The 27,181-nt window shown below is 43.3% G+C and overlaps 2 protein-coding genes across 2 annotated transcripts in view; both read right to left on the bottom strand.

The window, feature by feature from the left end:
• Window positions 1-26,293, bottom strand: part of LOC130702829 (proteoglycan 4-like) — a 92,718-nt gene extending 66,425 nt beyond the window's left edge. The window contains exon 1 of the mRNA XM_057524446.2: window positions 26,284-26,293. The gene's annotated coding sequence lies outside the window, so the exon portion shown is untranslated. The remainder of the gene's footprint in view (window positions 1-26,283) is intronic.
• LOC130702942 (neuroblast differentiation-associated protein AHNAK-like) lies at window positions 176-22,197 on the bottom strand. Its single transcript, XM_057524574.2, is given in 10 exon segments — window positions 176-1,924; window positions 2,018-2,838; window positions 2,908-10,284; window positions 10,287-13,902; window positions 14,415-14,707; window positions 14,780-14,924; window positions 15,500-15,589; window positions 16,184-16,224; window positions 17,899-17,985; window positions 21,593-22,197. Coding segments are annotated over 10 exon segments (13,173 nt in total). The 5' UTR covers window positions 21,789-22,197; the 3' UTR covers window positions 176-1,417.
• Window positions 26,294-27,181: the final 888 nt, after the last annotated feature.

Here is a 27,181-nt window from a genome sequence, read left to right as displayed (position 1 = left end):
TCACGTACAATACTTTCAGCAGTACACTTTGGAATCAGAATCCGGTACCATCGCTCAACAGTACATGCTGTGCTGGCAGTAGCCTGCGATATGGCAATTCTATTATAACGCAGATAGATATTGGTGAAGAAAAAAAAAACTTCGGCCAGTGGACGGTTTGAAACTGATGTGCATATTATATATTCAAAACAGAGTGTATTGATAATATGGATAACAGATGTCACAGATGTTTAAAATGCGGTGTATACTTGATAGTCTACAGAAAAGGGTACATGGCTTTATCATATCGACGAATCGCGATGGGAAGAGACCACGTTCGCCAAGTCTGCTACTGCACATGCACGTTCAAATAAAATGGGGTAGCAAATAAGTAAAGTTTGGGTGCATAAAATATTGTTATAAAGTTAAATATGTATCCATAAATGAATCTGGACGCATTTATACACAGACTTTATCGACAGAAAACTAGAATGTAAAAGTCTCAAAACAAACGCCGTTAATTCCTTATGTTTCCTTATGTATATATACAAACTCTCGTTCTTAAACTAGTCGGTTAAAATGTCGTTGATGGACAATCAGATTATTATTGTGATTTTCTTTTTTGTTTTGTTTTTTGTTTTGTTTATTCATTTTTTTGTTTTTATTTTTCGATTAAATTTTGGGGAAAATGGATCGTGGAAATTAGTATTCCTTCCATCAGAGGTTCCTTCCTTTTCAACTTTACGCAAAAACCATTGCTTAACGAATTCCTTTTCTCCTTTTTTTTTTTTGGTTTTTTGAGCAACTTAAACACTATTAGGTTATCGTAATAAAACCCCAGGAAGTGAAAAGAATAAAGCTGGAGAAAGGAATCCAGGCGGCGCAAATGAAATCTTAATCGCCCAAACATGCAATTGCTGAGCGGTTTAGACATAACTGAAGACGTTTTCAACGGTACTGGAATGAAATAGGAAGGATCGATTAGTTGTAGGATAAATTGTCGAAAAAGAAAAGGTAGCAATCGCGACATACATTGTTACACGAAGATATGACGATGAGAGAATCTCTCGTGATGAAATAAACATAATTTTGCTTTATGAAAAAGAGACGACAAAACAGCGATTTTTCGAGAAAAACAAAATATTAGTTGAAATCGTGCATATATATAGAAACATACAGTTAAGCATGTATGTCTAATTCACTGGGCGAGGTTCGCCCTCGAATTTTGATCTTGGTTGAGTTTTCTCGCCGTTTCTTCTCTTTGCGCTGCGTTTAAAAATTATTACAAGCAAATATACTATAAGTAAAGATTTAAAAGACACACGGGAATGTAAAAAAAAAAATAATAAAATTTAGTAGTCTGATACTCAATTGCGAATCATTTAATGCTCTGATACGGAATAAAGCTGTGGGCGCGCCTTTTTCATTGAATTGACTTTTAACAAGGGGGCTCTAAGTTGGGAACGGGTGACTCGGGCCCAAGACCAGTCGTAGGGCTAACGCTGTTCTGTTCTGCCCGCTCCAGTGTCAGGCTGGAGATGATGACTGTGCGGGAGAGGGCACCTTCGCTTAGTTCAGGCGCTATATGCTGCATGAACGACTTTTGTAGTACATTGACAGAGGATGGCGGCAATTCCTCAAAGTTGCCGCTCAACCGTTTGATCACGGTGCCTTGCGTTTGGCTCAGTCGACCGGAATTGCGACCTAGTGAGCCAGTGGTTTCGGCTCCGTTGAGCGGGCTGGTGCCGCTCAGTTGCTCAAAGCGATTACGAACAGCCGCAAAATTGCCTGCACTTGGATTCAAATCTGTCAATGGTTGTGGCTGTGAATCATCTGAAAGCGACGTCATCTCCAAAGTGATTGTGCGAGCGTCGCTGTATCCCAATTCCCCTGGAGCGAGCTCAGTCATTTCGGGATGATATTGTGGCGTCCTGCCATTCTCGATCTATCGTCAAAAAAACAAATGTAACTATTTTTTGTTGTTTGTTCTCAAAGCCCACTGAAGAGTGAGACCGATTACTAAAAGTAAATGACTCACTTGGGAAGAATGTTCCACTAAATTCGGTGTATTCTCACCACTGGGTTCTGGACTGGCGGGTGAAAAAGGACTTCCTTCCGAGCTAGAACTAGAACTGGTTTCGGAAGGGCTGGTACCTAAACTGGTGGTGGTCAGGGTCACGTCAGTGCTGATGGATTCTTCCATTTGAGTGTAAGACATCGTTGTCTGGACACTTTCTACTGTCTGGATGCTGGTGCTGCCGAACCACAAAGCTTCAGCCATGTCGCCGCTTAATGGCCGATGGCTGACATTGTCACACTCGTTGTCAGTGTTCACGGTCAGGTATGTGCGATTCCCACCCGATACGCTGGCAGTGGGCAGCAACCTGTGTGTGTCTGCTTCATCCGCCGTGATAACAGTTACCTCACTGTCGATGCTACCTTGTTCAGAAACGGGACGTTTGCGATTCAAATTGTAGTCTTCATCACTGTCCTCGCCGACACGGCTTAAATCTTGGACGGCGAGGTTGTAAATAGCTCGCGAAGAGTTACCAGCCAATGTGGAAACTGGCTTGAAATCGAGGGAGACAGTCCTCTCAAGCGATCCATCCTCGCTTCCCGAAGTTGGAATGCGAGTCAAATCTCCAAGTGAAGAAGCTTTGCGATTGTGGGCTTCTTGTTGGCCAGACGGCTGGGCAGGACAGTTGATGACCAACGTGTCAGAGCCAGTTGACGTTGTGATAGAGATGTCAGTATCTGAAGCTTGTTGATTATTGCCAGAGATAAAAGGAGGCTGGGAAATGCCAACTTCTACTTCCCCAGGAAAATGATCAGATATCATCGTTGAAAATCCACCTTCGACTATATAAAAGATATTACGATAAATTAACCATTAAGATATAACTTACGAAAATATTATTTTTTTTTTACCTGTTACGTCTGAAGTAATTATAGGTTGAGAGACATGCAAAACGGCGGAGTTCGGTTCAAATGGTACGATAAATCGTCTGGCGGGGGTGGGTGGACCGCGTTTCAGTTTGACAGCGTCTGAAGCCATGATAACCGACGAGGGAACCTGGCTGGCCGAGACTTGGGGTCCCGTCAAGGTGGTGGTCAATTCCATATTACCATACAATGGCTGTTGCGTCCTGACAGAGCTCTCGATGGGAGGAGTTGGATCTAATCGGGTAACGGAGAGTAGTTTGGGAGAAGAATCAACATCCAGCATTTCGAGCGTTGGTTTCTTGGAACGCGGGCTTGGCATTAAACTGATGTAACTCGGTGAGTGTAATCGAATCCCTGCGCTTGCCTTGGAATCGCGTCTAATCGCTTCAGCACGTTCTGATGGCGACAATTGTTCCAGTTTTTGCTGCTCACTTATTCCATCCAAATCGACTTCGATGCTAAGCTCCTGGTCGGATGATTTTGACGCACGACGAAGATCGACCCTTGGCAATTTCCATTCCGGTTGAAGTGTATTGCTGTTGTTACCAGCGTCGTTCTTGCCCGTAATCTCGATCTTGTTGCTGGAGAACATCTTGGGTTTCTTGAGCTTGACGCCAAAGCGAGCACCAATATTCTTCTTGATATCTTTCACTTCATCTTCCTCATCAGAACTGCTATCGTTGTGTCCTTTTTCAGCGTCCTGGTATTCGACATTCTTGTAAACTTGTACTCGTGGCAATTTCACTTCAACTCCCATTAGCTGGCCGCTAGCATCTTTGCTTCTCGGCTGATCTTCTTCATCATTATTTTCCTCCTCGCTAGAGCTATCGCTAGACGACGATTGTCGGTGGTCTCCTTTCTTTTTCTTGAGCTTCATTTTAGGTCCCTTAACACTGACTTTGAAAGATTTCGATACGGGGACCGTATCCAGATCTTTAGAACTAGATACAACTTCACTTTCGACGGCCACAGCGCCAGCTTTAGATGGAAATTTCGGCATTTTCAAACCAAGACTGAATTTCTTTTTCTCTTTTTCGTGTCCAGAGCCACTTTCCAATTTGACAGGCTCCACTTCCAAGCTGGACAGAGAAGGTGAGGTCACTTCGTCGCCAGTAGTTTTTGTTTTCAAAGATACAGATGGCAAGGTAGCTTCCAGCTTAGGCTCTGCTTCCGTTTTTTCCTTGCCGATGGAGAACTTTGGCAACTTCAAACCAAAATTCATGCCGGAAGCTTTGGAGTCTTTCTCGGCTTCGCTGTCTGATGACGATGAACTGGAATCATCTTCTTTGGTTTTTGTTTGTTGTTTCCCAGACTGTATATCGAATTCGGCTTGAAGTTGGGCCAATTGCGCTTTTACTTTGGCAACTTCAGCGTCAATGTTGCCAACTTGGATGTCAACGTTGGAAGCATCGCCAGTGATAGCGACAGGTTGTTTCACCTCAACACCGACTTGAGGTAAATCTACATCAGGAACGGTGCTGGCAGTTAGATTTTGAGATGGAATATTAACTCCTGCTTCTAATTTTGGTTTGTTGAATTCCGGTAGTTTGATTCCGAATTTAGGTTTCTTTACTTTCACTTTCAACTCTTTGTCACTGTCTTCTTCATGGGACGAGTCTTCACTTTTAAGCTCAACTTGTGGCAAAGTTACTTCGGCGCTTCTCTGCCGTGTTTGAAATTTAGGTAATTTGATCCCGATTTTGTGACTCTTCTTTTCCGTGTCATCCAGTTCGTGTTCCTCTTCTATTTGTACTCGCGGAGTAACAACGTCAATGTCTGGAAGTTCCGCACTTGCTCCAACGTTGGCTTTCGTTGAGAATGACGGCATTTTGAAATGCGAACCAAAGCTGCTCTTCTTTTTCGTTGTAACATCGACTTCGGGGAGGGATACTTCAGCGTCCAAAACAGGCAATTGCGGTTCAGGGTGTTTGATTACAACATCGGATCCGAGATTTGCATCCGCCTTTCCGCCCATGGACAAATCAGGCATTTTAATACCAAATTTGAATCCCTTTTTTGATTTCTCGTTTTCTGAATCGCTGCTGTCGTCACTCGCGTTAACATTCTCTGGAACAGAGGAGCCTACATTGGTTTTAGCTGAGAAGGTCGGCATCTTGAAATGCGATCCGAAACTACTTTTCTTTTTAGTCGCAAGTTCTGCCTCTGGTGGAGACATGCCAACTTGTACCGTTGGTATATTTAGCTCGGGTTGCTTCGCCTTGATTGTTAATTCAGGATCTACGTTGACATCAGTTTTTCCGCTCACCGATAAATCGGGCACCTTCAAATCTAATTTCAGTCCCTTTTTTGAATTCTCGTCCTCTGAATCACTGCTGCTGTCGCTTGTGTCTGCTTGGTCAGCCCCACTTGCGCCTAATTTGCCTTTGGCCGAAAAGGTGGGCATCTTGAAATGGGATCCGAAACTGCTCTTCTTTTTCGTTGTAAGATCCGCGTCCGGTAAAGAAAGCTCGGCATCGACTGAAGGTAACTCTTGCTCAGGTAGCTTAACTTTGAGGTTAGCATCGGAATCAAGATCAACGTCAGTTTTCCCACTCATGGATAATTTTGGCATTTTGAAACCCAATTTCAATCCTTTCTTTGAATTCTCGTCTTCCGAATCGCTGCTGTCGTCACTCGCCTGACTTTTATCAGCACCGCTAGCACTTACATTGGCTTTGGTGGAAAACGTTGGCATTTTGAAATGAGAGCCGAAACTGCTCTTCTTTTTCATCGAGAGGTCCGCATCAGGCAGCGACGCTTCGGCCTCGAGTGAGGGTACCTCACATTCAGGTAGTTTCACGTTGACATTTGCGTCCGGATTGAGATTGATGTCGGTCTTTCCACTGGCTGATAATTTGGGCATTTTGAAACCCAATTTAAGTCCCTTTTTTGAGTTCTCGTCTTCTGAATCGCTACTGTCGTCACTCTCATGGATTTTCTCGGCGTCGCTTACCTTGCCTTTGGCGGAAAAGGTTGGCATTTTGAAATGAGACCCGAAACCGCTTTTCTTTTTCATCGAAAGGTCCACTTCGGGGAGCGATGCATCAGCCTCGAGTGAGGGTACCTCGTGTTCAGGTAGTTTTACGTTGAGATTAGCATCCGAATCAAGATCAACGTCGCCTTTCCCACCCATGGATAACTTTGGCATTTTGAGACCTAACTTCAGTCCTTTCTTTGAACCCTCGTCTTCGGAATCACTGCTTTCGTCTTCTGCGTGAATTTTCTCAGTGCCGCCTACGCGTACGTTGGCTTTGGGAGAGAAGGACGGCATCTTGAAATGTGCACCGAAACCGCTCTTCTTTTTCATTGAAAGATCGGCTTCTGGCAGCGATGCGTCGGCCTCAAATGAGGGTAACTCTTGCTCAGGTAGTTTTACCTTAACGCTTGCGTCTGAATCGAGATTAATGTCGTTCTTTCCACTGACAGATAATTTTGGCATTTTGAAACCCATTTTAAGTCCCTTTTTTGAATTTTCGTCCTCTGAATCACTGCTGTCATCGCTTGTGTTTTCTCGTTCAGCACCGCCTGACCCGACATTAGCTTTTGCGGAGAAGGTCGGCATTTTGAAATGGGATCCGAAGCCACTCTTCTTTTTGGCGGAGAGATCGACTTCAGGGAGGGACACTTCTGCCTCTATAGGGCTAGGCTGTTTGATTTTGATGTTGGGATCCGAATCAAGACTTAAATCGCCTTTTCCTTTGACCGATAAGTCTGGCATTTTAAAGCCTAATTTTAGGCCTTTCTTTGAGTTCTCGTCTTCCGAATCGCTGCTGTCTTCGTTTTTGATAACTGGCTCAGAACCAGCTGCACCCACGTTCGCTTTGGTTGAGAAGGTCGGCATTTTGAAATGGGATCCGAAACTGGCCTTCTTTTTCGTCGTAAGATCTGTTTCAGGGAGAGACATGTCGACTTCCACACTGGGTAAATTTGGCTCTGGTTTTTTCAGTTTAGTTGCCTCCGAATCGAGCATCACGCCATCTTTCCCGCTCATCGACAACTTTGGCATTTTGAAACCTAATTTCAGTCCCTTTTTTGAATCCTCGTCTTCTGAATCGCTGCTCTCGTCGCCCGTCTGAGTTTTCTCAGCGCCGCTCACGCGGACGTTGGCTTTGGGAGAGAAAGACGGCATCTTGAAATGTGATCCGAAGCTGCTTTTCTTTTTTGTCGACTGGTCTGCTTCGGGAAGGGATACATCAACGTCTACATTCGGTAAATTGAGTTCTGGTTGCTTTGCCTTTATCGTTGATTCGGAATCAAGATTCACATCGGCTTTCCCGCCCATTGAAAAGTCCGGCATTTTGAAACCTAACTTAAAGCCTTTCTTGGATTTTTCGTCTTCTGAATCACTGCTGTCGTCGCTTGCTTCAACCTTTTCAGCACCGATCGCACTCACATTGGCTTTCGTTGAAAAGGTGGGCATTTTGAAATGCGATCCGAAACTGGCCTTTTTCGTTGTTAGATCCGCATCGGGAAGGGAAAGCTCGGCATCAACGGAAGGTAACTCTTGCTCCGGTAGTTTTACGTTGAGATTGGCATCCGTATCAAGATCGACGTCGGTTTTCCCACCCATGGACAATTTCGGCATTTTGAGTCCGAATTTCAGCCCTTTCTTTGTATTCTCGTCGTCGGAATCGCTGCTGTCGTCTTCTGCGTGAACTTTCACATCGCCGCCGACACGTACGTTGGCTTTGGGAGAGAAGGACGGCATCTTGAAATGAGCTCCGAAGCCGCTCTTCTTTTTCATCGAAAGGTCCGCATCGGGTAATGATGCTTCAGCCTCAAGCGAGGGTAACTCATGTTCAGGCAGTTTCACGTTGAGCGCAGCATCCGAATCAAGATTGGCATCGGCTTTGCCGCCCATCGATAATTTTGGCATTTTGAAACCTAATTTCAGTCCTTTCTTTGAATTCTCGTCATCCGAGTCGCTGCTTTCATCACTTTCGTGAATCTTCTCAGCGTCACCTGCGTTGGCTTTGGCCGAGAAGGTCGGCATTTTGAAATGAGAGCCAAAGCCGGTCTTCTTTTTCATCGAGAGGTCCGCTTCGGGAAGCGATGCTTCGGCCTCAAACGACGGTAACTCCGCTTCAGGTAGTTTTACGTTGAGGTTAGCATCCGAGTCGAGGTTGGCTTCGTTTTTCCCACCAAGGGATAATTTTGGCATTTTGAAGCCCAATTTGAGTCCCTTTTTTGAATTTCCATCCTCCGAATCGCTGTCGTCGTCGCTGGTGTTCGCTTGCTTTGCGCCACTGACATCTACGTTGGTTGCGCTCGAAAAGGTGGGCATTTTGAAATTGGCTCCGAAACTACCCTTCTTTTTTGCAGATAGTTCCGCTTCGGGAAGGCTGACGTCAGCTTCTAAGGTCGGTAGACCTTGTTCTAGCTGTTTGCTTTTCACATCCGCATCAAGACTGACATCACCTTTCCCACCCATGGAAAAGTCTGGCATTTTGAAACCCAATTTAAACCCCTTCTTGGATTTTTCGTCATCAGATTCACTGTCGTCACTGTCGTCCGCCTTCTGGGTACCACCTGCGGCTTTGAGGCCAAAGGATGGCATTTTGAAGTTGCCTTCGAAGTTACCTTTCTTCTTCCCTGACACGTCTGCCTTAGGTAGAGATACTTCCGCGCCCACAACAGGTAACTCTGGTTCAGGATGTTCTACCTTGACGTTTAAATCAGTATCGATATTGGCAGCGCCTTTCCCGCCCATGGATAGATGTGGCATTTTGAATCCCAATTTGAAGCCTTTCTTGGATTTCTCATTTTCCGAGTCGCTGTCTTCGCTATCCGATTCGATCTTGGGTTTGGAGACGTCTAATTGAATGTCCGGCTTCACTGGATTGAACGCCGGCATTTTGACGATGAAAGGTGATTTCTTATCCAGGTCTCCTTCATCTAAGTCCAAACTGGCTTCTAATTTTGGCATTTCCACTGTGGGGGCGTTTACGTTTAATTGTGATTCCATGTCAGGTAGTCCAATTTCAGCTTTGCCACCGGCGCTGAGCTTTGGCATTTTAAACGCAAATCCACCAGATTTGCTTTTGTCGGTCTTCTTGCCTTCATCATCACTATCGTCGTGCTTGGCATCTCCCTTAAGATCCAGACCAACAGTTGGTAGACTGACGTCGATATTGGCCGAAGGCTTGTCTATTTTCGGCATGTGAAAAGCAGCTCCCAATTTCGTACTCGACTTCTTCTTTTCAGCGTCATCAACATCAATATCACCTTTGCCTGCTAAATCAACTTCCACTTTAGGTAGATTGATTTCCGTTGATGGGACTTCTAATTCAGCGTGACCCTTGCCGCTGCTCATATGCAGCTTAGGCATTTTAAAGTTTGACTTGAAGCTAAACTTTCCTTTCTTCTTGCCATCTTTTTCCGGAATTTCGAGTTTGCCGTGTGGAACTGTTACATCCACGTCGATTGGATTGATTTCTGGAACTCTGGGAAGATCCATTTCAATCGAAGTGTTATCCGAGCTGATGGAATCGTGTTCGACGGTGAGTGCATCAACATTGACCTCTAAATTTGGCATTTTCACTCCTTCTGCTTTGACATCTAAGTTGACACCGGGAGCTTGCGAATGTTTCATTTGAAATTTAGGCATTTTAATTCCAAATCGTGGCTTCTTTTTGCCGCTTTCCTTTTTGTCATCATCGCTATCTGCATCGTCTTTGCTGGAAACATCAAGGCTTATATTAGGGTCCAGCTCCAATTTTCCAGTTGGTAAACTAAGCTCGGCATCCGGCAAATTGATTTTAGCCCCATGTTCAACTTTTGCTTCGCCATGATGTTTGCCCATGTGAAATTTAGGCATCTTGAAAAATTTCGATTTCTTTTTCTCGTCATCCGAATCGTCATGTTCCAGTTCCAGGTCAAGTCCCTTGAACTTAATATCAGCTTGTGGATTCACACCACCGGCTGCGCTGAAACCAACGTCTGGAACTCTAGGCGGTTGTACCTGACCGCTCATTGCGATATCAACGGGAAACAGGTTCAAATCACCCCTTCCCATATCAACACCAACTTTTGCCGATCCTTCAGTTCCAATACTCGAATCCAGACCCAGTTCAAGTTTTGGTTTATCAATTGTCACTTCGGGTAAGGAAAAAGTCATCTTGTCCTTGTCTTCACCTTTCACGTCAGCTCCTAATTCAGGTAAATTCACTTTTGGTACATTAACATCAGCACGAATATCAATGGACTTGTCGATACCGAAATCGGTGTCTAGGTCAGGTTTTTTCAAGCCAAATTTGGGCAGTTTGGCAGACGCTTTTCCTTTTTTCTTGTCTTCACCGCTTCGATCGTCGTCGGTGCCACCCGAAGCTGAATCGAGATTCAAGTGTGCTGATAAATGTTGGTACTAGATTTCTTCTTCATGTGAAATTTGGGCATCTTGATGGAGAATCCAAATTTGCTGGATTTCTTCTTGGTTTCGTCATCGTCGTGGTCGTCATCACCGACGTCGGCTTCGAGATCAACCTTTGGCTGGTTCGCCTTGATGCCAAACTGTGCGTTCGGAAGTCCCATGTCACCTTGCAGGTCTACGTTCGGTCCCGAAACATCGATAGATGGAATTGCAATGCCACCTTTCAATCCTTTGCCTTCGTCATCATCATCACTGCTCGTCTCCGAATCGGAATTTTCATTCCTTTTCAGGTTAGGTCGATCCATTTTCATCTTCGGAAGTTTTATCCCGAGCTTGGATCCCTTTTTTGCTTCTCCAAAGCTTGCATCCAAATTTCCAGTATCAACTGTTAGTTTAGCATCAATATCGGGAACAGCTGTGCTAATGGCAAATGCGCCTTTACTTCTTTTCTTGGATCCATCTTCAGAGTCGGTCTCGTCCGAGTGGGGGGATGCTTTAGAAAAAGAAGTGGTGATCTTAGGCGCGTCAATTTCTAGATTTCCCTCTAACGGGTTTAGGTCGGGTAAGTCGGAATGACCTCCTTGCAAGTCAATCTTGGGTGCGTTCACCGTAATGTCGCCGCCTTTGGGTAAACCGAATTTCGGTAATTTAATGTTGAGCCGTTTCTTCTTTTTATCACCAGTTTCATCTTCGTCATCATCCGAAGAGTCGCTCGTCTCGCCCTTGATTTCTGCACTGGGCAATTTAACATCGAGTTCGTGAGAGGTGTCTAAAGCCAGACTTGCTTCAGGACCGGAGACCCTTGCGCCGGCGCCGAATGTTGGCATTTTGATACCAAAACCGCCCTTTTTACTGATCTTTGCATCATCAACATCAATGCCCACAGAGGGAACGTTCACGTCCGCTGAAATCTCTGGCGCAGAAGCATCCAATTGGATTTCAGGTTTGTTCAGCTCAAATTTCGGCATTTTTCCGAATTTCAACTTTTTTGTTCCACCTTCCGTGTCATCGTCGCTGTCACTAGAAGCTGAGCCTTGTTTAAAATCCGCTGATACACTAGGCACGGATAGAGCAACATTACCGGAGCCTTTCAGCTCACCGTGCCCCTTGCCCATGTTAAACTTCGGCATAGAAAAACCGGTTTTGGGTTTTTTGACGTCGACTGATACCGATGGTAAATCTACATCAGGGCCAGATACAGAAAGGGACGGTGGCTGGATGTCAACAGAAGCTCCAGGAATCTTCACATCGATATCGACTTCCGGAATAGAAGCACTTACGGTGGGCAAAGGTTTAGTCTCAACGTTGACTTCGTGTTTCTTCTTCAGGCTCAATTTTGGCATTTTGAATTCGAATCCTGCTTTGGATCCATCTTTTTTCAGCTTTGGGTCAATGTCCAAACTCGCTTCTGGCAATGCCAAATCTACTTCTGGCATGGCAATTTTAGCAGTGGCTTCTGGTGCATCAACTTTCACAGTTTTGCTTCCTCCAAATTTCGGGAATTTGATGTGAAATCCGGATTTCCCAGTTTTGCCGGCCTCGATGGAAGCTTCCGCATGGGGAATCTCTGGATGGGCTGGCACATCTGGCAAACTTGGTAACTTAAAATCCAGATCTAGACTCGCTCCAGTCGGGGCGGTCACGTCAATGTTGGGTTGATCTAGTTTAGGTCCTTTAACTTTCAATTCAGTCGAACCTCCCGGTGCGGATAATTCTAAAGCCGGAGCTCTAACGTCGAGGTTGGTAGCACCGCCAGTGAATTGAAGTTCGGGAGATTTAATTTTCAATGATTTGCCCTTTTTCTTTAGGTCGTCTTCATTGTCGGTATCTTCAGTGTCTGACTGCATCCTCAGGACATCACCGCTCAAGTTGGGGACTCCAACTTCAAGCTTTCCTTCAAGCGGCTTGATGCTGGGGAAATCCGCTTGGACGTCGATCTTGGGTCCACTCATTTCAGCTTTAGGTAATCCAAACTTCGGCATTTTGATATTGAATCCCTTTTTCTTTTTACCACCGTTTTCATCGTCGTCATCATCGGAGGAGTCACTAGTCTCCGCTTTTGTTTCTACACTGGGTAATTTAACGTCAATTCCATGAGAGGCGTCTAAATCCAAACCTACATCGGGAACAGTTGCACTAGCTCCAAATTTGGGCATTTTCATTCCAAACTTGCTTTTCTTCCCACCTTTATCGTTGTCGATATCTCCGACGTCGACGTCTACAGACGGAAGCTCAACGTCAGCTGAGACATCAGGAGCTGAGATTTCAATTTCGCCTTGTGGTTTGTTGAAACCGAATTTAGGCATCTTTCCAAACTTCAATTTTTTCTTTCCTCCTTCCGTGTCATCGTCAGTGTCGCTGTCTGACGAAGAAGCTTTTTCGATTTTTACCCCGCCTATGTCGACGTCTACACCGATGGCACCTTTGAGTTCAGCTTGATCCTTGCCCATATTAAATTTTGGCATGGAAAAATCAATCTTTGGTTTTTTGACGTCCATCGATACAGACGGTAATTCCACATCAGGGGCCGATGCAGAAAGCGCAGGTGGCTGTACCTCAACAGAAGCTCCAGGTATCTTCATGTCGACGTCTACTTCCGGCATCTCAACGTTAATAGTAGGCATTGTTTTAGCCTCAAGGGCCATGTCAGGTTTCTTTTTTAGACTCAATTTTGGCATTTTGAATTCAAAACCTGCTTTAGCTCCGTCTTTTTTCAGCTTGGGGTCCATTTCGATATTTGTTTCTGGCAATGCCACATCCAATTCTGGAGCAGCCAGTTGAATGCCTACTTCAGGCATATCACCTTTCACTGTTTTGCCGCCGCCAAATTTCGGGAATTTGATATGAAAACCAGGTTTCGGTGTCTTGCTTAAATCAAGAGAAATGTCTGCATTATGAATTTCTTGACCAACTGCAACATCTGGCAAGCTCGGCGATTGGAAATCGACGCTTACATTTGGTGCAACTGGGAGGTTTACATCGATATTGGGCTGGTTCATTTTCGGTCCTTCGAAATTGATATCGGTTGCACCGACTGGAGCGACGAGATTTAGCGAAGGAGTTCCTATATTCAATTTCACGTCGCCACCTACACCTGCGGCTGTAGGGTACTCTTGTTCTGGCATGTCAATCGCCATGGAGACGTTACGTGTGGGTAATTTGATTCCCGATCCATCCGGCACATCGATGTTGATGGCAAGATCAGAAGCTTTGGGTGTGTGTATCTCTACTTTTGGAAGATTGAGCTCAGCTTCTGGTACATCAAGTCCGGTAGGAAGTAGTGGCATGTCCACCTCTGCACCTTTGGCTCCGGCTTTGAACTTCATATCTGGTAAGACTTTAATTCCGAATTTCGATACTTTTGGAGGCCGTGGGTCTATTGCTAGAGACACATTTGGTGGAGCGACGCTGATATCTCCAGCATCTAAAACGACGTTGGCGGATGGAGGTTTGATGTTGCCACCTTTCAGCTTGATGTCGGGCACAGTCGGCACGTCCATATCTAGATTTGCTTTTCCCAGTAATTTTGATTTTGCCAGGCCGCCACTTACATGACCCGCCAAACTGGGAATTCGCATGTCCGCTCTGACAGTCACATCCGCTCGCCCAACCTATATTTAATAAAAAAAGACACAAATCGTTTTATAATCGTTTTATTGACAACAGATTGCTTTTCCCGAAAGGCCTTAAGACTCGCATCAGTGATTAAAATATTAAGCCACAAAAACAGAGGAATTCTGTTAGTACTAGCAGCTGGATATTATATATCTTTGATCAGCTTTCCAGAAACAAAATAAGACGTTAACAGTCAAAGGTGCAACTGCGTGGAACGGCTTTGGAAAATAACGTCTAGTGGTGAATGGTTGCCAATTATTTATTTTTTTTTTCTTTTACGTTCCTTTCCACCTTCTCTCGACCTTGGTGTATGCAACTGGCAGAGGCCCACCATTTTTATCGTCTGGAAGCGTACGTGATTTTTTGCATACACTTAAAATATTTTGTTGTGTTTTTCAAGGACTACAGTAGACCCTGGTTATCAACCCACATCGAGCGCCAACCAAGTTGTCTATGACACGCCAACAAGGTACACACGTGTACAAGTATGAATATTTGATATTCTCACCTTGGATAGGTCATCAATGGACTGCGAACGGTACAGAGGATGAACCAAACGCTCGTTGGGTGGTCCCTCCTGCTGCACGGATCCCGCTATTGTAGAAAGTGTTGCAGAGGGTGAAGTGGAAGCAAGAGACACCGTACTTGCTGCTTTACGCTTCTTTAATGTGCTGCTGTTATTGCGGAGTCCTTTCTCGAGCTCCATGGTCACGTCATATGGCGACGCGTAGCTCAAAATGGTCAATGCATCCTCGTAGACAACGTGACGGAAGGAAATTGTCACGTTGAGGATTCTATCGCCTGTTTTCATTTCGACATGATTAGCCTTGACCGTTCATTAACGACTTAAAAGGTTTGCGTTTAGCGCCATACCTGGAGCAATTTTCCCCGATTCGAAAGCTGGTCCACGATTCGAAATATCCTTGATGAATATTCCGTCTCGCATGTTACCAGTCATACTAAATCCCAAGCCAGTGAAGTCATGTCCGCGCAGCTGTACTGACACTCGTTCGGGTTCCTTTCATAACAACGAGAAATGACGATAGATTAATTCAGCATTTCAAAATTTTTCGGCTGATTCAAAAAGCCATAAATCATTTGCTTTCTGTAATACTGTCGTTTGGAATTTTTTAATTTTTTTTAATGGACATCTTATGGTAATTATACCCTCTCCCATAAGATTTCGTATAAAACGCAATCCAGCGGCAAAATCAGGATTCTAAGTAGTTGAAATGAGTAACTTAGTATCGTTCACGATTTTTTACGATAAGGCCAAGGAATGTTTGTCGTGAGCGTAGATGCCGAAGAGAATGCACACACATAAAAAAAAAAAACATCAAGGTTTAAACGAACAAAAAAATGGAAACAACTTTCTCTCGGCCTCATTAGCCTCGGTTGTCACTTCTTCGCAACCAACGCCCCAATTCCTCTCTCTCTGACAAGTAAAGGATTCACAAATCATGTCGAAAAATTACCCAAGAACACACAAACAATTACATTTTTTTGCGATACCTTTGAGGCTCTTTCGTCCACTCGTATTATTGCTAGTGTTTATATCCACCCAGGATTGAGTCATACCAATTAATAACTTACGGAAATAAAGGAGTCGTCCATAGATCTTTTCTTTTCGTTTTTGTTGGCGCCGAAGAATCGCAAAGGTGTCCACGACGTGCTCTGTGCATCCTGCTAAAATCAAGAAAACAAATCACGTTGTAACTAAATGAAAATTAATGAACTAAATTATGTATGGATTATATGGGTCTGATCACTCGGCAGCATAAATGCTTAATTAAATTACAGGGAGGAGGCAGAACGGGAGGTGTGTTGAAAGAGTACGTGATGGAAGGTTCCCCCCCGTGTCGGATGTAGGAAGTTCTTTCCGGTTTTCATAAAAGTTTCATCCGGCTATTTCAGTGAAAGATTGTGGCAAAACGCAATCCCACATTCCTATCTTGTCGGGAATTCAAGATTAGTAATGCTACGTGGGAAATGAGGGGTGAGATGTGAGGCGTAGGTGCAGGAAGTAAATGACATCAGAGATTTGAAAACACCCACGGGTTTGTGTGACACGGCACAATGACGATTTCATTTTTGATTTTTTTTTTTTTTTTTTTGAGTGGGCCTCATAGCGAGTCATGCTGCCTTCCACCCCCTTCATTATGATAACAAAGGTACTAAAGTCATAAAATTAGTTAAACACAATCAAGTTTCCCGAATCGATACAAACAAGGCGATGTAAACAAAAGAAGGAAGAAAGAAAGAAACAACGAAACTCACCTTTTGACCAAATTTCTCTGCCTTACCGCCGTCGACAACATCTGGAATTTACAATAAACACAAAATTATGCGAAACGTGAAAAGAAAAGACACAACATGTTGAATGATTCACGATCGACTGAATGAGGCGCAGTCTTCCGGCAAGAAAAGCACGAAGAAACTAGCCGAAAGAACTTTAGCTATTTTAGCGCAACAAAAAAAGAATACATACTGTCACGTCACTCTTCGACTTAACCTTTCCCACTGCCAATGGGTGGAATGATGATGACGACATCCTTGGCTTTTTTTTTTTATATTATTATTATTACTATTTTTTTTTTGTGCCCGACGGGCTCAAGAACGAAGGTATGTACGACGAACGTGGCATGACATCATCTCTTCACATAAAAATGCAAAAAAAAAAAAAAAAAAAAAGAGAATCGCCGATTCTTGTTTCGGTCATAACAGTTGGGGGGTTTGTGCAACCTTCACGATGTAGGCAATCTTATTTCCGAACACAGGTGGTTCAAGCACACCAATCATCCATTTCATTACGGAAGTGAACTGACTTTGTGTTGTTGCTTAAAATAGCCTGCAAGTGAGTTGACCAATAGTTGCAGGCAACACTGGAAGCAACGGCTCAAACGTTCAACCTTAGCATACCGTATAGCGTGAATGGTTGTCCAGCGATAACAATACGATCATCATGGAGCCACACCCTGACGGTCCCTGTACATGCACATACTTATTGTGGTTAGAACAACGATTCTATCCGTTTGTCGGTCGTCCGGTCACGCATTCCAGCGCGATAACTGAAAAGGATGTGGCCGGATGTTTAGTGGTTCCTATTGTAAAAAAAAAAAAAAAAAAAAAAGAACTCTTCTGCCATCGTGAATTCGGAAACTAGATTTTTTTTTTTTTTTTTTGCAGCAGGTGCGTGACCCGACCCGACGTGTTCCAGTTCTCAGTCAGCCGACTACCAAAAACAGCCAACCAGTGCACACCACTATATATTTTTTTTTAAATCCCGGCAGTTGAAACAAACCATTTTTCACGTCTCTCTTTATTACAGCTGTTCTTTTTTTTTCTCCCTCTCTCTTCTTCTAACGTCCCTTAATTAAATGTTGTTATTTTTTTCCCATATGCCCTGCCCTTACTTTCAAGCGTTATTGTGTTTCAGGCCGCCAGCGACGCTTTCAACTACTCGTGAAATGCTAAGGCGAGGTCTTGCAGGTAAGGTAATCAAAGCTAGCTGGTCAAGTGCTTTTCTCCTCTCTTTTCTTTTTTTTTTTTTTCCTTTCTTTTTGCTCCGTTTTGTCAAGTATGCCACTTGTGAAGAAATAAACATCTAAATAAGTATAGTTATGCTCTTAAAGCAAACTCTCTCGCGGGGAAGAAAAAATTACATTTCTTCCGACACGCTGTGTGAAATAAAGATATCAGCTTGAAAATAAAAAAAGAAATAACCGAAAACAAAACGCAAAGAGAGGTCTACATTGTTGGGTTCTTGTTTGTTTTACTACGAAGAATTGTCCGCTCTCATAGTATTGATAGATGGCGAAACAAGCAAGAAAAATGGAGAAAACTATGTTGCGTACTACTATTGTGGGCTAGCTAGCATTGCCTTTCGGGTTTTCCAAATGTGTGTGGTTTTGCAAGAAAACAAAACACACAAAAACAAAACAAGACTGTGTGTTGAAAATCGAGCTTTAAGAAAGGACAAGAATGTGACGTACCCGAGTTAGGATTGGCCTCGAAGCAAGGATTGTCGAAGCCCGAACCACTTTCCACGGCACGAGACCCTTTACTCTGTCGGTCTGCACCTGTGAACACAACAACGAGAGATTTGAAATCATTTTTGTTTCTTTTTTTTTCAAGTCGATGATTTCACTTTAGTTTGCGGTTTTCGCTTTTACTCTTTACACCACTTTTCCATGAGAAGAAGACCATTATTTATTTAATGTTGTCACGGACGCATGTGTAGGAGGATGAAGCCAGTGAAAACCTATCTCGGCAAACCTCACTTTGTAAACACAGATATGCATATACTTCGTATTTGTTTTTCGACCACTTATTGCCAATAATCAAGTACTTTTCCGCGATAAACTTTACTCGCGTAAACCAGGGCAGAAATCAGTGAAACCGCCCAAAGCAAAACCACCAAGAAAGAAAAAAGGCCACCCATTGCCGCACTTGTTATCGTGAAAGCAACACTAAACACGAATAAAACACTAAGTAATACACCGGGACAACAATGCACAGGGAATGCCTTTAGCACCGACTATTTTTGATGGCTCTGCTCAATGTGTCCGACCCAATGATCAACGATGGGACGTTAGTTTTTATTCTTAATGATCTACTTCCCACCCGTTTGTCGGTCATGTAACCAGGCTAACAATCGGGTCTGTCAAGTCTAATATTTATTTAACTTGTATCTTTAGCCTAGAAGACGGCAAAGTTAAACAAGAATAAGCAATCTCTTATTATTTAAAAGAAAGAGTCGTCACATTCTATGTTTGCGCAGCAGGTTAACGTTTAAAAAAAAATTTATTCTTTATCGCAGACAGCCCGTTCAGGTATGCGGTCATGGATGTAAGGCTACGCATATTAGACGGCATCGTCTTCAGTATTGATTGCAATCACGCCAGCAAGGCCGGAGGTGAGTTGGCCTCAGTGCCAGATGATTATGAAAAGAATGATGCCAATCGCGTGCGCTTCTTGTTTCAGAGGATGATTCGCAGCCATGGGGAGAATCAAAGATTCAATGGTTTCAGATAAATGTTAGCGTACGCCAGTGGGGACCATGGAGAGATTTCAAAATGTATGATAACCATTGTGATAATGATAGACGAAAAAAATAAATAAATATGATGATGAAAAGAGAAGAGAGGTGAAAAAAAAATACTGAATAGAAGACACTGAAAAACGAAGAAGAAGAAGAAGAAGAAGAAAAAAAAGAAAGCATGCCAAGGGAGGAGGGAAAAAGAGTTGGAAGGGCCAGTGGATGGCCTCAGGTAAAAACCCATCCGAGAGTCGCCGTTTCGGCATATCGGACGAACGAACCGACTGGCTCTTTTTTTTTAAACATATTTCTTGTGCCGTTCGTCGGTTTTACCAATAAACTTGGAACGTATAGTTGAAGCGTCGTCAAGTTTTATGTTCCATCCGATGGAGAAAAAAAAAAAAAACAACTTTCTACTCGTCCCCATCAAAAAGGGATTTATTCGTAACAGGGACGCAGAGTTCGATAGAAACAAAGTCTACGACTTGCACAAGTTATTTGTGAAGTCATGGCGGGAGAACGCGTCACCTCGGGCTCTTTCTGCAGCATCGGTGGCGCAGGTGAGAGAGAGAGAGAGAGAGAGGCTCATGTCCTCAATCAGCCTTCTTTCAAAGCCACTGTGTTCGCAACTATCAGGCCTTGTACAGGTAAATAAAGAATCGGCGTAATGAATCGAACCTGCCGTCCTTAAAAATGTTGTGCTGAATCATCCCGGCACGTCCCAACAGTGCCATCATCACTAACCTATCGTATCCTATCGATTCTTTGAATTCCTCCTCCATCTTGCTTTTCGAAAAAAAAAAAAAAGAAAAATGAAAAGAAAAGAAAACATTGTTCCTTTGGTAATGTAAAACATTACTGCAAGAATTTCGTCTGCTTCAAGACAACTTAACAGCAGCCAGACATACGAATTGCAACATGTGAATGACGCCGTCGAGGTGTTTCGAGCCTTGAAGGAGCTTCAGATAGGTGCGGCCTTTTGAAGAATTCAGAGTAGAAAACTTCTTCTTTTTTCTTCTTAAGTTCTTCTCCTCCCCCCTGCCCCCCATCTTCTTCTGGCACAAGAGTTAGTCGGAGATTGCTGAGAGTCCTCCTTTTTTTTCAGGGGGAGCCAAAGGAACCCGCAGGCTCTTTTGGCCCATGATGATGTTCCAACCCGAAAGGGAAGATTCTCTTTAAGGCTTCAAGGTTGGAAGGATGGCTTGTGTGTTAAAGTCAAATAAAAAAATATGTATACACGTAAAAATAAAAAAATAAACAAAAAGGTGGTAAGGAGTCTGAAGGCGCAGATTTTGAAAGGAGCGCATCTTACGTCAGACAAAATGCTAAAACGGCATTCCTATCTTTAACTAATATGGATCCATCTGCTGGATGTTTGGATGCTTGCCTTTACGGAATTTTTTTGCATCCGGTTGAATATTCTCTCGTTTTAGTGATGTACTTTTTAATAAATTAACTGCTGCTGGCGTACCCATTGCTTGTTTGTTGGTAGATAAATACATCAATCCATAGCCAAATTATCGTTGAGTGTGAAAACGTTATTGGCGTACGCGGTTGACACATGGCTGAACAAGGTACGCCGTGTTGTTAAAACAACCGATGGTTTAGTAGTTTTCTCAATGGTTTCGATGTTTGTAAGCGATCGTGTTCGAGAAAGCTTCAAAACTATGAAACGAAAGGACATTTCGCATTTGCTAGTTGAATTTTATTGTTTCTTATATATTTTGTTCTGTTTACGCTTTCCGTGCATGTCCATGTTGTCATCTGAAACTGTGAGACAGCACGCGAGAGATCTGGCGTGGAATACGTGATTAACATTCTGTCGTTTGGTTAATGAGAAGCAACAAGCGGTCGCGATTAAACTCGGCAAACGAAAGTTTTCCACGGGGAAGCTCATTGATCTGTCTTGAAAACGCATCGAGAAAAAAACAAAATCGTAAGAATGAAAACTAAAAAATCGAAAAAAACAAACAAAAAGTGACACGGCGAAGAAACCGGATTTCGGACTGCCTTAAAACCAAAAAAGGTTGCTTGTCCTTGGTCGGACGTCGTTTGTAGCTGCCGTTTCTGCCGCCGCGGCTCCCGCTGCACGTGCAAACGTATACGCAAGCGTGTGTGGTGGCTTTCTCATCATTGGCCGAACTCGTATGTCTGGTTCTTTCTTGTCCAAATCAACGTTCGCACGATGAAGCCAGCCCCAAAGCTTATTTGTAAACATTCCATACAACTTGCCCATCTAATCAATTTTTTTCCGGAATTTGACGTAGGAAGTGCGGATGTCCACCTGATTCTTCATGGTAGCAATGAACCATTTCAATCTCGGTGCACACGACTCATATGGCTTCTCAAATGTTTAGCCTTTATTTTTGTTTTAAAACGATGACCTACACCTGACATTCAATCGTTGTGGTTCAGGTTTGTTTTGTTTTGTTTTTTTATCTTTTTTCTTTTCAAAATAGAAAATGGCGTGTCTAGCGTTGTAACGTTCCTTCCAACACAGAACAAAAATGCACGAAGAAACAAAAACGTAGATAGAAAGGAAAAGAAAAAGGATAGGCTGTGCCCCGTAAACGAAAAAACTAGGTTTATGAAAACGAGACTTAATCTATTATCTTGCAGGTTATTAGGTAGAAAGAATTCAAATGTACCATTAGGTGAGCGGCGATAATAGATCCACCAGAGCAGGAAGACGAGGAGAGCTAATGCAATGGCTGTTGAGAAGAAGGTACCCAGCACGGCGCCGACAATGCTGCTGGACGTGAAACAATCATTTTGGGCTCGGCATGGACCCGGTACCAAGGTCAAACAGGTCACGACCAAGGTTAACCTACTACCGAGCGCCATCTTCTATTTTTCTTGTCGGTTTAATTAATTTCGAGTTCACCAGCCGGTAACAACAACAACAACAACAAATTGCAGCAGCTTTTGGAACACACTCGCTAAATGAATGTCGCGTTCTTTTTCACGCCAATTTTTATCAATTTTAATTCTTTTTTTTTTTTTTTCTTTGAAGGCGCCAACTTCTCGTTAAAGATGGCTAGCTCTTGTTCGTGATGCACCAAGAAGACTAGTCAATATACGAACAACACTTCACTGCCACCATTTCGCTAGTTGAACTGGCGAGCCAGCAGGTGCTGCGCACTTGTCGCCGGCAAACGACAACAACAATGAACGGGAAAAAAAACGTTGCCTTTTTAATCCATAGCGAATGTCAAGTCACGAGAGTCTACGTTGAAAAGCTGTTGCTGCTGCTAACAGAATGGCCGGACTCATAACACGTGTGTGTGTAGCCTAGTGCAGCAAGTATGCGACTGACGAGCTCAACAAGGCGGCCAGGAGAGCCAGAACCGCCGCTGCTGCTGCCGCTGCCGAGGAAGAATCCGTTTCCACGGGCTACCTTTAACAAAAAAAATTCTTCTTCTTCTTCCTTCGACGCTGCCAGTGGTGTGTGTGTCTGTCTGTCTGTCTGAGTGTGTATGTGTGTGAGAGAGTCCATTCCTTTTTGGGTTTTTTGTTTCGTTTTCTTTTTTCCTTTTTTCTTTTTCTTTTTTTTTCTAACTGTCGGTTGGTTGGAGAGGGAGGCCCTTTCCAAACAGGTTCTCTCTCTCTCTCGCTTATACATACCTGGAGGTGGCCTTTATAACTTGAGTTATAAGAGAACCGTGCGCTCTAAACCACACCGACCCCACGCTCAATCCCTCCTCTCGAAAAAGTCTCCTCCTTCGAGCCCCCAAGCACTCACCTGGGCTACCTGTGCGCCACCCACGGCTACACGACAGGTGCCAAAGGTATGCGGCTGCGTAGGTATTTTATTTTCTGTTTCTTTTTCTTATTTTTTTTCTTCTTCTCGTTCCTAGTTTTTAAAGATTTGTTTGGAAAAGAAAAAGAAAAAAAAAATTCCCTTTTGCGCATACGAGTGGCTACACCCACATCCAGCGTAATTTCGGACCGCGGCATTTGCTAACTCTTGTCCTTTTATTTTTCTTTTTAAATAGAAGGGATAGATTAAAGCCGGACAATCAGGTCATCTCAGCGATTTCGAGAATCGTCTACATGGCAACGGAATGCATGAATCGGGTGCCTTTCTGGAGGCCAAATGAGTCACTTTCTCTTACTCAAGAAAGGAACGCACGACCGACCGATATATCCAGCTTGGACACCTTTTGGGCAAATTTCATTCAAGCTGGCGGAACATCACACGATACTCATTTTTTCTCGCGAAGAAAGACTTTCTTCTGGCAGCTAATTGACCATGACAATTGGGCCAGAAGAACAGAAAACAAAAATAAATACAAATAAATACAAAGCTACCTGTATGACGCGCACCGTCAAGAATGTAGCAGAGATATATTTGTTTTGCTTTTGAATCGAAGTGGTGCACAGTAAAAACAAAACCAAAACAAAACAACAACAGCGAAAAAAAAAAAAACAGCTGATGAAGATGTATATGGTCTATGGGTGAACCGTGACATGATGGATGTAATTGATGTATGAAGAGGTTTCATGTTTGATAGGCATTTATTCTGTCCAGAGTAGCTGCATTCTCAAACAGCGGTCAGTCTTGCACAATGATAATCATCCATCAGATTAGTAGGGGATTTAAATGTTGATCCTATGATATGAAGACTTCTTTCTTAACTCTAAATTCTTTTGCCCCTTTTTGCGTTTCAATGCCCATAGCTCCCTTTAAAGAAAAAAAGATGAAAACACAGACACACATACACACACACACACACGCGTGCGAGTTCGACCTGATAAGAAAGTAGGCGTCCTAAGCCTCTTTCTTTTCATCGTCTCACCTGCAGCAAAAAAAGAGTTCCAGCGCGCAGCCGAAAAAGTCCTTGAGTGATGTTTCTTGGAGCCGCTCCAACAACTGGCCTCCAAGTTTCTGATGCCGGAGAGAAACACGACCGGCAGGCAAGCAGGCAGGCAGCTCTTTTCTATTCTTTTCTTGTCGTTTTTTAAATGTGTATCCCTTTCTTAAAGAAGACGAAGGAGAGAGAGAGAGAGAGAAAAAAAATGTGTATGTATATGTGTGTGTGTGTGCTGACGAGAAATAGGGAGAAGAGAAAGAGACTGTCTTATGAGGTGTGTGTGTGTGTACTGGGTGTGGAAACCAAGGACGAAGCAACATCTGATGAACGACCTTGCTGCAGGCCCTCGTGAAGAAAACGGGCAAAGCGGCGGCCGGGACCGTCTTTATTTTCATTTTCTTAAACAAGTTGCGTACAAGAGAAAATTTGTGATTGTCTGAAGAAACTGACGCACCTAAACATCAAGTGCGCTTTTCGATCAGGTTGATTGCTATTTCCCGCCAGTATCGGCTGTATTATAGAAACTGAACGCGTCGATCGGCGCAGGCCTTGACTTGCATCCTGTCGCCACATAGCCAACAGTCGGCGGGGAGTAAAAATGAATATTCAAAAGCATCTCATTCATTCCTGTCCATGAAAAAGGGCCTCTCCTTCTCTCTCTCTCTCTCTCTCTCTCTTTCTCTTTCTGTCTCCTTCTCTCTCTATACACACATCTCCTCTTCACGCTCCACACGCTCCTTTCGTCCCATGAAAGGCCATGCATGTTTGCTCTCAGCTATCGAGCCAACTATCTTCGAATTTCTCTTTATTTTATGTATATTTTGAACGCCAGATCGATCACCGACTAGTGACCTCTAGCGTACAATATAACGAAAATGGCACCCGATCAGTGGGAATCTTCACGCAACAACAGGGATCATTCCGGATAATTATTCTTCAATTCTCTTATTGCCGCATTTTTTAAAGTCGTCCCCCATCGTTCGTCCCGCTCTTGGATATAATGACCACGCTTTGATTGCTCTTAGGCACACTACTTTTCCCCCTTCTAGTTTCGTATACGAGAACCAGACGTAATGCGCGTGATTGGTTTAGGGCTGCGCGCCGAACCAGTCTTGAAATGCTAATTTCGTGATGAGCCATGTGCAAACTTCTCAATACGGAACTCTATATGTTTCTTCTGTGACTAAAAACAGCGAAAAAAAGATTCTCTTTTATTGCCAATTAGGTATTCGCGCATTAAACCTGATTAAATCGATTGAATGGTAGTCGGTGCAGAACAGCTCTCTCTATTCTCTTATGAATTTCATATGCTTTCAAATTTACTACGTACTACGCATTTTCAGCTTGTGTGCCTTTTCTCTCTTATACTCTACGTTTTGTATGCAAATCAAGTCCAAATTCCAACTTGCCAAGGGCTCTGTTTTTCTTTCCTTTTTTCCTTTTTTGTTTATTTTCTTTCCTTTTTTTTTCTCTTATTTTGTTTTGTTTTGTTGTTTTTGCTTTTTTTGGGGGGTTTGTTTTGTTTTTTTTCTAATTTTATTCTTATAGTTTCTGTCGCTGGAACTTTGCCTCTTGTTATGGTCTTCTTCTTTTTCCGTCTTCGAAATACTATCTTGTAAATTCAGTTTTTAACATGTCCAGAAGCCTCAACAACCCAACGTTAGGCTCTTGACGCCAACTTCAACTCTAGATGTGCAAGTGTTTGAGGCTCGATGACGGGAAATTTGATCTCTTTCACAGTGGAACATTTTTTGTTATATTCACGATAAAAATAAATGATATTTCTGAGATCTTCCGTAACTGAAATATGCGACGCTAGATTCGTGCCAAATTTTTACGCAATAAAAAGAAACTAAAAAAATACAATGTATCCTCAGTTGAATGTTTATTTTTTATTGCTGCCAACACATCCTGTAGTTTTCCTCTGTCATATCAATTGCCGTTGGGGAAATAAAACAACATCTGCCGGCAAATATTTCTCTAATCCGATTTCGTAACAGTCGTATAATATTTAAGATAAATGGGTTTTGTTCGCCATCCTTATCGAACGCAATCCGAAGGCTGGAAAAAAAAAAAAACGGAAAACCTACAAATTAAAAATTTTCCCAAATTTGAACGTTTGATTTAATGTTTGGCTCGGCACAGAAATATTTTAACCCCAAAAAATGTTCGGATGGCTGGTGGGAGCTCGTGCAAACGCCAACGCATCAATTACAAGTCCGCAACAACCCTGCTGCAGCCTTCCCATTCTCTGCTGCATACCAAACACGTATCATATTCTTACTCAAGGTTACCCAATCGTCTGTGTGAGTCTGTGTACATGCATACATGAATATGTGTGTTGAGTAAGGCTTTGCGTGCCACAGACGGGAAAAAGTCGAGAGGAACAAATTTAAGGGTTAAGAGGGATGAAATGTTAGATCATGGAAACAGAAAGAAGAAATGGGTCCCAGAAGCAAAGGTTATATGACGTCACAGATTTTCTGGTACGTATTTTTTTTTTTTTTTTTTTTACAGAAACCCACTGAATGTCACGAGCCTAGTAGCACGGCAGGCAGTTGCAGCAACCGATACACGTCGCATTCCTCGTGCTAGCAAAGTGGAACTAGCACCAACCCACTTGAGTCTAAGCTCATAACACAGATGAAAGACCAACTATATGTTTTGTCTTGTTGCCTCGCTGTCTTTTCCTATCGTGTTCGTTTTTGCCGATTGCGCGCATCACCGGCTGGTTTGACCAGCCGACGTGACCAAGTTTTGCAACACGCCTAAAGCAAGCTTTTAAGTAGTGACCGTGTGGTGGACCAATACATGTAGGTTTCTGTTGACCACGATAGAATATAGATTCTTGTCTAAGCCTTTCTCTCGGTACGATCTGTTTCGACTGACGAACGATTGCAACTTCCTCCGAATTTCTCCTCCATTTATCCGTATTGCATGTGAAAAGTCGGTGATGTTTTAATACGTGCTGATACTTTAATAAACCACACACGCATCCACATGTCTAATCATAAATAGCACAGTAACACGTGAGAGCGTTCGCTTGTACTTTGCCCAGGTGGTGGCGCGCGACCTAGTAAAAAAAGGGATTTTTTTCAGGTCACTGGACGCCTAATCCCTTCGGACAATCTGGCACACGACGAATCGGGAATGTGCTTAATTCAGGCATAAGGTTTGCCGGCCAATGCTAGCCGCTGGGCTCTGGCTCTACGAAACTAGTAATGAAACCGCCATAGATCGAATGCTGTAGATGGGACAATCTTTAGATACTTTCAAGTGGAAAACGTTTTCATAGTTCGTGGTCGACTAGCTTCGACAATAAAACACAAACTTCTTCAAATCACTGCAAATGCGATAAACGTACTAACGGTGGACTGCGAGTTGGGGAACCAGAGAAGTTTGGATGAGTGAGTAGGAAATAAG

This window comes from Daphnia carinata, chromosome 10 (genome assembly GCF_022539665.2).
Source record: "Daphnia carinata strain CSIRO-1 chromosome 10, CSIRO_AGI_Dcar_HiC_V3, whole genome shotgun sequence".
Lineage (NCBI taxonomy): Eukaryota > Metazoa > Arthropoda > Branchiopoda > Diplostraca > Daphniidae > Daphnia > Daphnia carinata.
This window is presented reverse-complemented; position numbering and strand designations above follow the sequence as displayed.